Below are 13,798 nucleotides of genomic sequence, written 5' to 3'. Positions count from 1 at the left end.
AGAGAAAGTGTGTGTGTATCCCTGCATGGCCTGGAACTTGCTATGTAGACCAGGCTAGCCTGGAGCTAACAGAAGTCTCCTATTTCCTGCATGCTAGGATTAAAGGCATGGATAATTACGCCAGACTAAAACATTTTAAAAATATTATTTTATACATATGAGTGCTCCGTCTGCATGTATACCTGCTTGCTAGAAGAGGGCATCAGATCCCAGTGTAGATGGCTGTGAGCCACCATGTCGTTGCTGGGAATTGAACTCAGGACCTCAGGAAGAGCAGTCAGTGCTCTTAACTGCAGAGCCACTTCTCCAACCCCAGGCTAAAACATTTTAATAACGATAGCGTGTAACATTGTTCAGGGAACCCTTACAGCTTTAACAATTTCCATCTAGCTTCCAAGGAAGTTCTAGAAAGAATTAGATTTGCAAGGCTGATCCTCCATAAGAGCAGGAGGGAAATGTGGGAGAGAATTGCAGTCATCCTCCTGTTACTTGTAGATCCAGTCCTGAGCACAGCTCTCACAAGCCAGTCTTTTTCAACATGCCACATGTCGTGAGTAATGTCCTGCCAACTTGGATACAAAAATCCTCCCAGATGGTTTCAGGCTTGGAGAGTCCAGAGGGTTGCTTTCCCTGAACACCACCCTTCAGCTCATCTCCGCAACATTCCTCTTCCCAGACTGTGATGCCACTAGCCCTGAGGGCCAGCATCGAATAGATGGTCTCTCGGGTTCAAGAAGGCCTTCAAAGCCTGCATGAGGGCTGGAGAGATGGCTGCTCTTCCAGAGGTCCTGAGTTTAATTCCCAGCATCCACATAGTGGCTCGCAGCCATCTGTTATAGGATCTGATGACCTCTTCTGGTATGCATGAAGACAGAGCGTTCACATACATAAAATAAATAAGTATATTAGGTTTTTCGAGATAGGGTTTCTCTGTATAGCTCTGCTGTCCTTGCTCTGTAGATCAGGCTGGCCTTGAACTCTTCTGCCTTATAAGTACTGAGATTAAAGGCATATGCACTACTGCCCAGCATCTCCCTCCTACACACACACACACACACACACACACACACACACACACACACACACACAGAGGGTTTCTCTGTGTAACATTTGCTTTGTAGACCAGGCTGGCTTTGAACTCACAGAGATCCACCTGCCTCTGCCTCCCTGAACGCTGGGATTACAGGAGTCTGCCACCTTGCCAAACTAAATCTTTTTTTTTAAAAAAGCCTGCATGAATTTTAGACTAAGGGAGACTCCCTTCTGCTCAGAGTGCTTTATGTCTCCCCCAGAAGACCCCTTGGACTCCACTGGGTTTGATGACCACATGCTCATTGTTAGCCATGGTCTTTACAGCAGCTTGGGCTTTGACCAGAACTCTCCAGTTTCTGGTAGTGGTTCATAAAAGCTGGAGAGTACCTAGACACGGTTCCTGTCTCGGTGTCTCAGTGAGATCACCAGAGGATGCAAAGGCCATCTCTAAAAATACTGCACCTTGGAATGGCCCATTCCTAGTACTCAGCCCAGTAATGGCTTTGGCTGGGACACTTGTTCCTTTAGAATGATGGCCACAGAACAATGGGGAGAGGCAGGGTTGTAATGCCTCCTGTCTTCTCAACTGGCTGGTGCCTAAGTTGCCCTGATAACATTCTGTAATACTGAACCAGAGGGACCACAGCTCTAGGGAAGTGACAAAGAGAAGCTGGCTTGTGTCAGGTGACTTGAGTTGTTGGTGGGGAGGGTTGGTTAGGACACTCATGACAAAAGTTGCAGGGACAGCAGCCCAGAGTCTCAAATGGCTCTGACTTGAGTGATAAGGGCTGATGATAAAGATTCGGCAGTTGAGACTAAGATAGCTTGCTAGAGCCTGGGAAATGGTCCTATGACAACAATAACACTGGCTAATGTACTTAGTGGTTACCAAGAGCCAGGCTGTGCCCTAAGCACCGTGTAAAGACCAGCTCATCAGTTTTCTGGGAGAAAGATGAGAATACACCCAGAAGCAGACAGAAAGTAGGAGTAGAACCCAGGACCCTGAGGAGTGAGCTGCTGGATTCAAGAGCACAATAGCTGAGCAGCTGTGTTCATGATGTCTCTGTGGTGAGCCCTCAGGCCACAGATAGCCAGGGCACAGGGCGCTAGATCTTGGTCAGTGACCTCCACTGGTACTTTTTGAACACTGAAGTTCATTTCCCCCTTTTCAGCACCTTTAATTAGTATCTTTTTATTCATTTGTTTTGAACATGATTTTTTTGTTTTTGTTTTTGAGACAGGGTTTCTGTGTAGCCTTGGCCATCCTGGACTTACTTTGTAGACCAGGCTGGCCTCGAACTCACAGCGATCCGCCAGCCTCTGCCTCCCGAGTGCTGGGATTAAAGGCGTGCGCCACCACGCCCGGCTCTGAACATGATTTTTTTTGTTTTTGTTTTTTTCAAGACAGCTGTCATGGAACTTGTTCTGTAGACCTGGCTGGCCTTGCACTCAGAGATCTGCGTACCTCTCCTCCTGAGTGCTGGGACTAAAGGCCTGACCATCACAACCTTGCTAGTTTTGAACATAATCTTGAACTTTTTTTTTTTTTTTTTTTTTTTTTGAGTTTTTGAGACAGAGTTTCTCTGTATATTGGCTGTCCTGGACTCACTCTGTAGACCAGGCTGGCCTCAAACTCACAGCAATCTGCCTGCCTCTGCCTCCCGAGTGCTGGGATTAAAGGCGTGCACCACCATGCCCGGCTTTGTTTTTGTTTTTGTTTTTTTTAATTGTTTTTTCAAGACAAGATTTCTCCATGTAATAGATCTGGCTGTCCTGGACTCACTTAGTAGACCGAGCTGGCCTCTAACTCACAAAGATCTGCCTGCCTTTACCTCCTGAGTGCTGGGATTAAAGGCATGTACTACCATGCCAGGCTAGATTTATATTTTATTTTGTTTTATGTGTATGAGATTTTTGTTAGCATGTATATTTGTACAGTATGTGTGCAGGGGTACCCACAAAGGTCAGAAGAGGACACGTCCTCTGGAATTAGAGTTACAGATGTTAGTGAGCCACCATGTGTGTGCTGGGAATTGAACCTGTACCCTGTGCAAAAACAATAAGTGCTTTGTTTGTTTGTTTGTATTTCCATACAGGGTTTCTCTGTGTAACCCTGGCTGTTCTGGAACTTGCTCTGTAGACCAGGCTGCCCTCAAACTCAGAAGTTTGCCTCTGCCTCCTAAGGTATGCCACCATTGCCTGGCACAAAAAAGTGCTTCTAACCATTGAGCCATCTCTCCAGTCCCGGTCTATGAATACAGGTCTACACCATTACAGCCGGAAAAGGTGTGTGTGTGTGTAAACAGCTTGTGAGTTAGTGCTCCTTCTGTCATGTGGGTTTCAGGAATCAGACTTAGATTATCAAGCTTGGCAGCAGGCACCTTTACCTCTTAAGCTATGTCACCAGCCCTTTTTGTTGTTGTTATTGTTTTTCAAGACAGGGTCTCTCTGTGTAGCCTGGCTGTCCTGGACTCTCTTTGTAGACCAGGCTGGCCTCAAACTCACAGTAATCCACCTGCCTCTGCCTCCTGAGTGCTGGGATTAAAGGCGTGCGCCACCCCCCAGCCTTCACCAGCCCCCTTTTTTTTTTTTTTTTGTTTTTTGAGACAGGGTTTCTCTGTGTAGCCTTGGCTGTCCTGGACTCACTTTGTAGACCAGGCTGACCTCGAACTCACAGCGATCCGCCTGCCTCTGCCTCCCGAGTGCTGGGATTAAAGGCGTGCACCACCACGCCCGGCTTCACCAGCCCTTTTTAAAAGTATTTTTTTCAGCTGGACGTGGTGGTTTGGTGCAGGCCTTCAATCCTAGCACTTGTGAGGCAGAGGCAGGCGGATCTTTGTGTGTTCGAGCCCAGCCTGGTCTACAAAGCAAGTCCAGGACAGCCAGGACTAACACAGAGAAACCCTGTCTTGAAAAACAAAAAAAAAAAAAAAGTTTTTTTTTTTCATCCAGGTGGTGGTGGTGGCACAGCACACACTTTGAATCCCAGCACTTGGGAGGCAGAAGCAGGTGGCTCTTTAACAATTTAGCCACCTTGAAGGTTCAAGAGCTTTCAACCATTGAGCAATCTCTCCAGTCCAGATCTTGATTTCTTGAACACCCATACTGAGTTCCTCCCACCCTCATCCCAGCTAGGGGGGAAAAAAAGTACTATTTAAGGTACATTTAAAGAAAAGGGCTTGTATTGCTCCCATAAAATAAAGCACATTTATTTTTAAAGGGAAGGAAGAAAGAGGCTTCTGTTTTTGACTTCAGTATCTGGGGGAAAAAAATTTTCAGGAGCAATCTAGGGAAGCCTTTTTCAGTAGTAGGCTGTGAGATCTAATTTTGACAGTTAAACAGAAACAGGCAGAGGCAGGGCGAAGGGAGGAGGACGATAACCTGCTTGTGCCTTTTTAACCCACCCAAATCAATAAGTCAAACAAACTGCCTGGGCAGCCTGTCAACTGGGGGTAGGCTGGTACCTCCCTAAGTCAGTTAGCAGTTGATAAGCAGAGACAGTTGCTAAACTCCTTGGTCTCAACTTCAGGTTTTGTTTTTTTGTTGTTGTTGTTGTTGTTGTTGTAGCATTAGCTACAGACAATTGATTCATAGAAACATTTCCCAGGCTACAAGGTTACATAGAAAGTTGATTTAACTCCTGGTGGGATCCTAGGACTCCATAGTAGGTCAGTTTGTGATCCAGGGTGCTGTCATATAAACTATCAACACATAATCCCTCCCCCCACCCCTACCTCTGCCAGGATCCTGGGCCTTCAGAGTGGCTCCCTTAATTGCTCCCTCCCCACCCCCTACTTATCTTCAATTACGCATGTTTGCTCTCTCTCTTTTGCTGGCTGAGGAACTCTTCCCTTAGCTGGTTTCTCTTTTTGTGATTTTTGCTTTACAGTGCCAGCTTTTTTTTTTTTTTTTTTTTTTTTTGGTTTTTTGAGACAGGGTTTCTCTGTGTAGCCTTGGCCATCCTGGACTCACTTTGTAGACCAGGCTGGCCTTGAACTCACAGTGATCCGCCTGCCTCTGCCTCCCGAGTACTGGGATTAAAGGCGTGCGCCAGCACAGTGCCAGCTATTAAACCCAGAGCTACACAGCTACTGGACAAACACGCCGCCCCTCTGCCGCAGCGGTTTCAGCTTCCTCTTCTTCCTTTCCAGGCTCTGTCCTTCTGTCCCACCGATTTCAGACTTCCCGGGCTTGTACCACACTGCTGCCACCACTCCCATGTGTTTGCTCTGCAAATATTTACTGAATGCCAACACCCAAGCAGTAGTACTACATGCAGCCTGTTTGGGGTGGGGGCGGGCCTGAGTGATTTTTTTTTTTTTTTTACTAGTGTCACAACAATCCTGTCAGGTGGGACCTCTTGTTATGACTATCGAGGTGAAGAAAACTACCCAGGGTTATAGGAAGGAGCCAGGCAGCCTGGCTACAACAGCATTTTAAGGCTATGTGGTACTGTAATGTGGGTTTTCATTTAGAGACGTCTCTTGCATTTCCTCCTCCTAACCATCTGGGGTCTTTATCACCTGGTGCCTGGTTGCTGTAATAGGCAGCCACGGATCTGGGTGACCATAAATAGTCCCCCTCAGCCCCAGTCCATTCCCCATGTCATGTGGCTCAACAATCTGCCTAAAACATCCTCTTCACTTTGTCATTCTGTTGCCATCAAAGAATATATAATCTCTTTGGGAAGGAGACATACACATATGGGTCCCCGAGATAGCCCTGTAATGACAGTAAATAAGATGAAGCGGGGAACAAAATGAACTGGAACACAATTCCTGGGACACAATTACATGATTTTTCTCAGCACAAATTATACAGAAGCACAGAGGACAGGCAAGCTGAGCTTTAGCTGAGCAGAGAAATTGAATTAGAAGAAGGTGGGCTTTCTAGTAAGAAAGGGGGGGGGGGCATGAGAGCTGCGCCCCAGGCCGACTTTACTGCACACTTTACACTTTGCTTGTGATAATCCAACTGCCTCAGCTGTACACAGTCCAAACAAGTTGTTTCCCTGGTTTGGCTAGAACGTGACCTCTGCTCCTCCCTTAGTGAACATCTGGACAGTGTCTTTAGTCTCAGCTACCATTAACACTTTCCTGTGAAACTGCAACTGGGGTTGACATCCAGTGGTCTGACCTCAGGGGAGACAGGTTTGAAGTGATGCAGGTCAGACCCAGGGCCTTGTGCATGCAACCCCTGAGCTCTAAGCCCAGTCTCTGCGCCTTTTTGGTTTGTGACTTGAGACAGGCGCTCATGTGGCTCAAACTGCCCTTGAACTTGCCATATAAGCAAGGATGACCTTGAACTTGTCATTCTCCTCCCTCCACCTCCCAAGCACTGGGATTATGGGTGTGTGTCCCCTCACTGGCTTCCCTGTGTCTTTTTTGTTGTTGTTGTTGGTGGTGGTGGTCTTTTTTGTTTGTTTTGGGTTTTTCGAGACAGGGTTTCTCTGTGTAGCCTTGGCTGTCCTTGACTTACTTTGTAGACCAAGCTGGCTTTGAACTCACAGTGATCCACCTGCTTCTGCCTCCCAAGTGCTGGGATTAAAGGCATGCGCCACCGCTCGGCTCCCTGTGTCTTTTTTTAAACATTAATTTTATGTGTATGTGTGTGGGCATGCATGTGCCACAGCACACACAGGGTTGTGACACTTATGGGAGCTGGTTCTGTCTTTCTACCATGTGGGTCCAGGGATCAGACTCAGGTTTTCAGAAATGGCAGTAAGTACCGTTACTCACTGAGATGTCTTGCCAGCCCCCTGAGACAGGGTCTCTCTGTGTAGCCTTGACTGCCTTGGACTCCCTTTGTAGTCCAGGCTGGCCTCGAACTCACAGACATCCACCTGCCTCTGCCTCCCAAGTGCTGGGACTAAAGGTGTGTGCATCACCATGCCTGACCAAAGCGGTCAGTGTCCTGAACCAGAGGTAGTGCCAACTACTTACAATCCCAGTTCTTGAGAGACAGAAGCAAGAGCATGGGGAATGCAGGGTGAGCGTTGGCTGTAGAGTAAGTGAGGGTCAATCTGGGCTGCACAGCTGGGCGTGGTGGCGCACGCCTTTAATCCCAGCACTCGGGAGGCAGAGGCAGGCGGATCGCTGTGAGTTCCAGGCCAGCCTGGTCTACAAAGTGAGTCCAGGATGGCCAAGGCTACACAGAGAAACCCTGTCTCAAAAAACCAAAAAAAAAAAAAAAAAAAAATCTGGGCTGCACAAGACACCCCATACCCAGAGAGAGAGAGAGAGAGAGAGAGAGAGAGAGAGAGAGAGAGAGAGAGAGAGAGAGAGAGAGATAGAGAGAAGCAAACAGGAATGTTTTATTTTTCCATTTCCTTCCTATGGACTGTCAAATCTCTCACAATTCTACAAATTAGGCTCTGTACTTATCCCGTTTTTCAGATGAATTTTTTTGACATAATGAGCTTGTAGACCCTGTTCCAAAGCACACAGCTAGCCTCAGAGGACTGTCTATAGAGCCCAGCCTTTGCTTCCTGTGTCTGAGAAACACAAGAGCAGGTCATTGACACTCCTTTCAGATATGGATTGGGGAACACTGCCCAGGAGAGTTTTTCTTCTATGCCTGTACCAGCTTTCACAGTATTGCGTGGCATGCACCTCCATCTCTGGAGGGCGGGGCGGGCAGCCTGCAAAGCCTGAGCTCTCTGGGGCTGACATTCTGTGATTACTGAGCATTGGTGGAATAGGGGGGGTGGGGGGAGTAGGTCGCTAATTGAGTGAGTTAGTAATTTGGTTGCCAAGGCAACTCTCTTCTGATTGGGAGGAAGGGATCACAGGGTTCAACATAGACTTTGCTGGATAGGAAAGTGTTGTCTGATCTTCATTCCATGTTCCTGCTTCTAAGCTGGGAAAAGAACTAGAAAAAAAGAAAAAAAAAAAAAGCAGGGGGAGGGGGGGGCGGAGATAAAAATTGAATTCAAAGAGCATTTAAGTCAAGTTTAGAATGATCTTAGGGTGGCAGATTTCGGAGTGTTCTATAAGGTGCACCTTTTTTTTTTTTTTTTAAATCCAAAATCACTTATTTGCTAGTTGGCTAATTTTAGTTGTTTCATTCAGTTTGTAGCTTTAGTGTTTTGTCTCACCCGGGCATCTTCTGTTATCAGCTGTCTTCATAGTATGCAGATTATGTTGTAAGAAAATGCTTATTTTGGCCAAAGGAGGTAGTCTTGGCTGTAGATTCTTGCCTAGCATGCAGGAAGCCCTGGGCTCAACCCTCAGGACACAGTAACACCTGTGACCTCAGTACTTGGAGGTTGAAGTGGATGATCCAAAGCTCAAGGCCAGCCGGGAGTGGTGGCACACGCCTGTAATCCCAGTACTTGGGAGGCAGAGGCAGGTGGATCAGTGTGATTTCAAGGCCAGCCTGGTCTAGGACAGCCAAAGCTACACAGGGAAACCCTGTCTCGAAAAACAAACAAACAAACAAAGCTCAAGGCCAGCCTTTGTTACAGAGCGAGTTGAAAGCCAGCCTGAGCTATAGGAGACCCTGTCTCAGAAAATCAAAAGGGTTCCAGCATTCCTGGCATTCCACAGCTCAGTCTGCATGCTTGAGACGTTTTCCAGGATTCTGATGTCAAGGTCAGCAATTTGGACAGCCACAGAGGTACCATTTACACGCAGAAGGACCCAGTAGACAAAGTTGGACCTTTTGTAATGGCTGTAACGGCGCGGGGCACCTGGAAGGCGGCCTGAACTGGGAGCCCCAGGTCTGGCTTCTAGCCTGATAGCTATCAGTCACCAGTGACGTAAGAGAATCACTTTGTCTGGCCCATGTTCCTGGGCTACAGATCATCTATAGAATGGCCTAATATAACCATATACATTAGGGTATATCTTGCCTAATTTTCATGAAACGCTGGGGTTCAACCCACTAACCTTGGTGCACATAGGCATATGTAGTTCTAATAACAAAATCACATATAAATTGACCTATTCCTGCCGGGCGTGGTGGCGCACGCCTTTAATCCCAGCACTCGGGAGGCAGAGGCAGGCGGATCGCTGTGAGTTCGAGGCCAGCCTGGTCTACAAAGTGAGTCCAGGATGGCCAAGGCTACACAGAGAAACCCTGTCTCGAAAAACCAAAAAAAAAAAAAAAAAGAACTGTACTGCATTTAAAGTACCTCATGGATAATGTTTATACACACACACACACACACACACACACACACACACACACGCCTTATAGTAAGAAAGGGCCTTATCAAGCCCAAGCTGGCTCCAATATGTAACCTTGAATTCCTGACTCACCTGCCTGTGCCTTCCCAAGTGCTGGAATTATGAGCACATATCAAGCCTGGTTCCCGTTTCATTTTTCCAGGGAGGAACAGTACTGGGTGTGAGCTCTGGCTGCGTATTAATTTATAGGCATGGTCTCCTCCCGTAGTCTAGGCTGGCCGGGAACTTGCAGAAATCCTTCTGCCTCAGCTTACCAAGTGCTGGAACATAAACATGAACTACCATGCCTCCAAGAATCCAGCTCTTCCAAGAAGCTGGCCTGCATCACAACCAGTTTGGGAAGGGAGAGAAAGCCCTGGATGGCTCAGACCCAGACCTCTGAGAAGTCCCTTCATAACTAAGGACTCTGGCTGGGAACCTCAGCACTGCACTGTCTGCGAGACTCCCACAGACATCCTTTCCTTGCTGGGCAGGTCCTGGGAAATGACCTACTTGAGATGCCCCTCAGAGACTACGTATCTGGCGTCTTTAAGATGTACACTGAGTCAAACAGGAGTTGACAGGAGGACACAAGATAGAGCAATCTCAATGAATGGGTTTCTGTTGAACCAAACATTGAGGACCCCAGTCACCTGGCTATTTGGAGCCAGTTCTGGAAAGGAAGGGCCAGAGACCGTTCTCTCCCATATGCTGGGCAGCCATCACACAGAACTGGGTAGGGCTGTCCCTGCTGCACAGGCAAGGAAATGGAAAAACCAGAGTCCCCATGCTTCTCCAAGGGCCCGTCCCCCACTTCATAAGTGGATGTAAAAACTAGGCACCCTTTCTGCTACCCAACTCAGCTCCTTCCTTGAGGGGACCGATCGAAGCAGTGGTTGTGTCATTGCTGGAACAGAATGGGAGTAAATGCACTAACGGCCAAGAGAGAGGATTCATTTAGTGACATCTCAAACAGTGCTCCTACCATCGGGTTCCCATCTTGAGTAGCGCCTTATCACCAGCTCACTTAATGGCGCCAGAAAGGGGCGGGGAGGAGGGGCAGTAAGCGTCCCAGACTGCAGACCTGGTGATCTGATGTTATCCCACCCCCCCCCCACACACACACCCAAAGGGCTCTGAGGTTTGGTGAATGGGATTGGTCCAAAACCTGACCTCACTTTCATTTAATTTCATGCCAGCCCTGACACACACCCAGCTGCGCAGACCTTGTCTAACTAGTGAGCTGCTCAGACACAAAGGTCTCTAATTACTATCCGAGAGGCAGACTGACAGGGATTTCAAGTGTTTTCATGTTTATGGAGATCAGAGAGATGTCTTCTGTACATCTTTCCCACTGGAGGCAAGTACAAAATAAAAGCAAACAAAAAAAACCCCACACATTTATTCAAAAACAGTTATTTCAGTTAAGTTAAAATCCTATAATCAGGACAAACACAATACCAGTCACTCCGGTGCGAAGTGTAGATACGTCAATAGTCACATCTGGATGCTGAACAAGCCACTGACTCGGTAATACTAAAACGAAGCGGTCGCTCAGAGTGAACAGAATTTCCAAGCACTTCACAGCCACAACAGCAAAAAGCCTGCAGCTTTTCCATTTGGAGGGTCACATTTTCTACTCGGTTTCCTTCACTTACAAAGGCGAGCTGGCACAGCTGGGGGAGGATCCGGAGGAGGAAATCAACTCCGTCTATCCGGGGAACTGCAGCTGTTATTACAAATGGCCCCGAGAGCCCATTATAAGCGGCTGTGTGAGACGGTGTCCCAAGCTGTGTCCCTGGAGTGCCTGTTATGTGGAACCTACCCAGTCCACTAGGATTGTCAGCGCCACCCCGCTTGAGTAGGGCAGCAGAGGCAAGGGGGCCACTGTCTCAAGACAGTTTCTGTGCAAGGCGAGAGGAGCAGCAGCGAGGTGGCCTCAGAGGCGAAGCACAGACGCCCATCCCCCAACCCCCCACCCCGGCTCCAGGAGGTGGCGCGCTTCCTCAGGGGACCCCAGCATTTGCAAAACAGTGTGCTCTTCTCCCAGCAAGTCAACCCGGTTAGTCTCTCTGTGCTGGAACCCCACAATATGGTGTACCCAGAAACAGTGACCTTGAACCCGAGGAGGGACGGGTCGCCTGTAAAAACACACTTTAGGAAGGCAGGAAAGTCCACTACGTGCTTCAGCTTCACCATATCGTATCACGCAACACCGCTCACTGCTGCCCCCCACCCGACACCCGTGGGGTACAACTTTCCCTTATCACTCCAGTAACAGCAATCAGGTGCAAAAAAAGGAACAGGAAAAGTTACTTCTATTCAGCCTGAGGGTCCTTTCGTGGTACCGCATGTTTTACATTGAAACCAGCACCGCAAGATAAGAGATGGTCTTTTAAACTGTCGTAAAATGTTCACGTGTGGCATTTTGGGGTGCTTCCCAAAATTATGTCCTCTTGTCACCCCTCCCACCAAAGTGGATCAGGAACCAGTCCTGAAAAGTACAGTAACTGGATCATCGTTCTTCGTTCTCGGGCTGGCTGATCCGATTTTGAGAGCATGCACCGTGGCCACGTGGTCGCCCGCTTGCCCAGGAGTCTGCGTGGAATTGCAGCAATTAGGTCGGATCATGCCAAAAAAGGAGTCCTGCTGACAGCCCGCGGTGCGCTCTATAAAAATGTGCCTTAAACAAGCCTAAGTCGTGGATTTCAAACAGTTTGGAGCTCTCAACTTTAGTTACCCCATAAAAATATTTGCGATCTTTCGGCTGTCTTCCTTAGCTTATTTTCCTGTTTTCAAATGCTCGAGTCCTCCACTAGCCGGGGCGAGGTGCAGCCCTGGATGAACCCCTTGGTACCCAGCTAGAGGCTGGTGCTGTGGCCACCTTGGTTGTTAGCTGCCAGGGACAAGAAGGTCCTCTCCAGTTCTGAGCCGCGCCCTCCTCGCGCAAGCGCCTGGGTCGCTGCAGGCCGCGCGAGGGCTCCCGGGCGAAGGCGGCTCATGCACCGGGGCTGACAGAGGCCCGAGGAACGAGTGCGAGGGAAGCTTTGCGTGTAGTTGTAGCCGTCGCGAATGAAGCCTCCGAACCGCCTCCTTGATGAGGTTTCCCGAGAGCACGAGCTGCTGCAGGAGCCGGTGCGGATCGTCGTCGCCCGTGCGGGAATCGGGCTGAGATCCGCGTCGCTGTTGCAGGCGGCGGGACGCGGCTGAGCTCCGGAGCCAACCCCGCCGGCACGGGCCGGACAGAGGCTGCGGGATGCTTGACTTGTCGGTCCCTGGGGGCCCCTCAAGGCCGGGTTGCGGGGCCAGAGGACACAGCATACTGGGGCCCGCGGCGAGCTCCGCCACGCAGTAGGGCGCCGCCCGGCCCCGCACGCGCCCGCGCTCTCCCAACACGCAGCGCACGGCTCCCGGGGGCGCCGGGTCCCGGGCCTCCGCAGGCGCTGCCGGCCGTAGCAACCGCCTCGCTGGGGCCCGGGCCGTGTCAGCCGGCAGCGTCGCCAACACCCGCGGGGGCGGGGGCGGGGGGTCCGGGGCAGCACACGGCGAGGCCGGACCCTCGTGCGCCGCGTCTAGCTGCAGCGTCTCGCCGATCTGGGCGATGAGCTGGTCCACGTCCGCCGAGCCGCCCAGAGTCACCGACTGCTGCAGCAGGAGGAAGCTGTCGTCGTCCTCCTCCCCCTCCGCCTCGTCGCCGGCTTCCTCCTCCTCCCGCCCGCACGGCATGGCCCCCCGCCCGGGCCCCCGCGGCTGTGCGGGCGTCGCTGGCGGCTCGAGTGCCCGCGGGTTCGGCGGGCCGTGGCTGGGGTGGAAGCGGGGCGGAGGCCCGGGCCGGGTCGGGCCTGGGACGCGGAAGCCGGGACCACCGGGCAGTCGCACTGCGCGTCTCCGAGCCGCGGGAGCCGGAACGCAGCCGGCTCGGGTTGATTTGTAAACAATGGGTGACGTCGCGCGGCTCCTACCACCGCGCCGGACCGGGGGGTGCTGTGTCCTTGGCAGTGGGGAGCCTGCAGGACCAGGGCACAGAGTGGAGCCTGGTTGCTCCCGAAGCTTATTGGTGTGCCTACTGTGTACGGGGATGCACTGGAAAGCTGATTCTGATTCTCTCGGCTAGGCCTAATTGGCCTTTCAGAAGATGGACACCTTGGAGGACTCGATTGGTTCCTTCCACACACAGTCACTTCCACACACACCTCCACATACTCCCCTCAGCTCGTCAAGTGGTTTGGTTTAGGAGGTGGCGGTTTTTTTTTGTTTGTTTTGTTTTTTGTTTATTTGATTTGTTTTTTTTGTTTTTTTTGTTTTTTGTTTTTTAAGGTTCAGGCGAGGATGGAAAGGAGAGGGAGTGAGGATAGGAATGGATTTGGCGATTAGGGAAAGAACATTGTCAAAGATGGAAAGGAGGATGGAGACCTTGTCTGATGTGGATGGCTGAGTTGAAAGGGCCTCGAAATGCCCACATATTAGTGTTTCTTGACTGGGCCCCCAAGGCGTCTTGGGGCTGCCTCGACTACTGGCCCTTTGTAAGGAACTGTAATATGGAAAGTGTGTGTGTGTGTGTGTGTGTGTGTGTGTGTGTGTGTGTGTGTGTGTGTTAT

The 13,798-nt window shown here is 50.1% G+C and overlaps 1 protein-coding gene across 1 annotated transcript; it reads right to left on the bottom strand.

Moving 5' to 3' along the window:
* Nucleotides 1-11,435: 11,435 nt before the first annotated feature.
* On the bottom strand, nucleotides 11,436-12,960 carry Frat1 (FRAT regulator of WNT signaling pathway 1). Its single transcript, XM_051146558.1, has one exon. It carries the CDS (start codon nucleotides 12,924-12,926, stop codon nucleotides 12,093-12,095), a length of 834 nt encoding a protein of 277 aa, XP_051002515.1. The 5' UTR covers nucleotides 12,927-12,960; the 3' UTR covers nucleotides 11,436-12,092.
* Nucleotides 12,961-13,798: the final 838 nt, after the last annotated feature.

The sequence above is a fragment of the Acomys russatus genome, chromosome 5, assembly GCF_903995435.1.
Source record: "Acomys russatus chromosome 5, mAcoRus1.1, whole genome shotgun sequence".
Classification (NCBI taxonomy): Eukaryota; Metazoa; Chordata; class Mammalia; order Rodentia; family Muridae; genus Acomys; species Acomys russatus.
The sequence above is the reverse complement of the archived record's forward strand: the minus strand, read 5'-3'. Positions and strand labels throughout refer to the sequence as shown.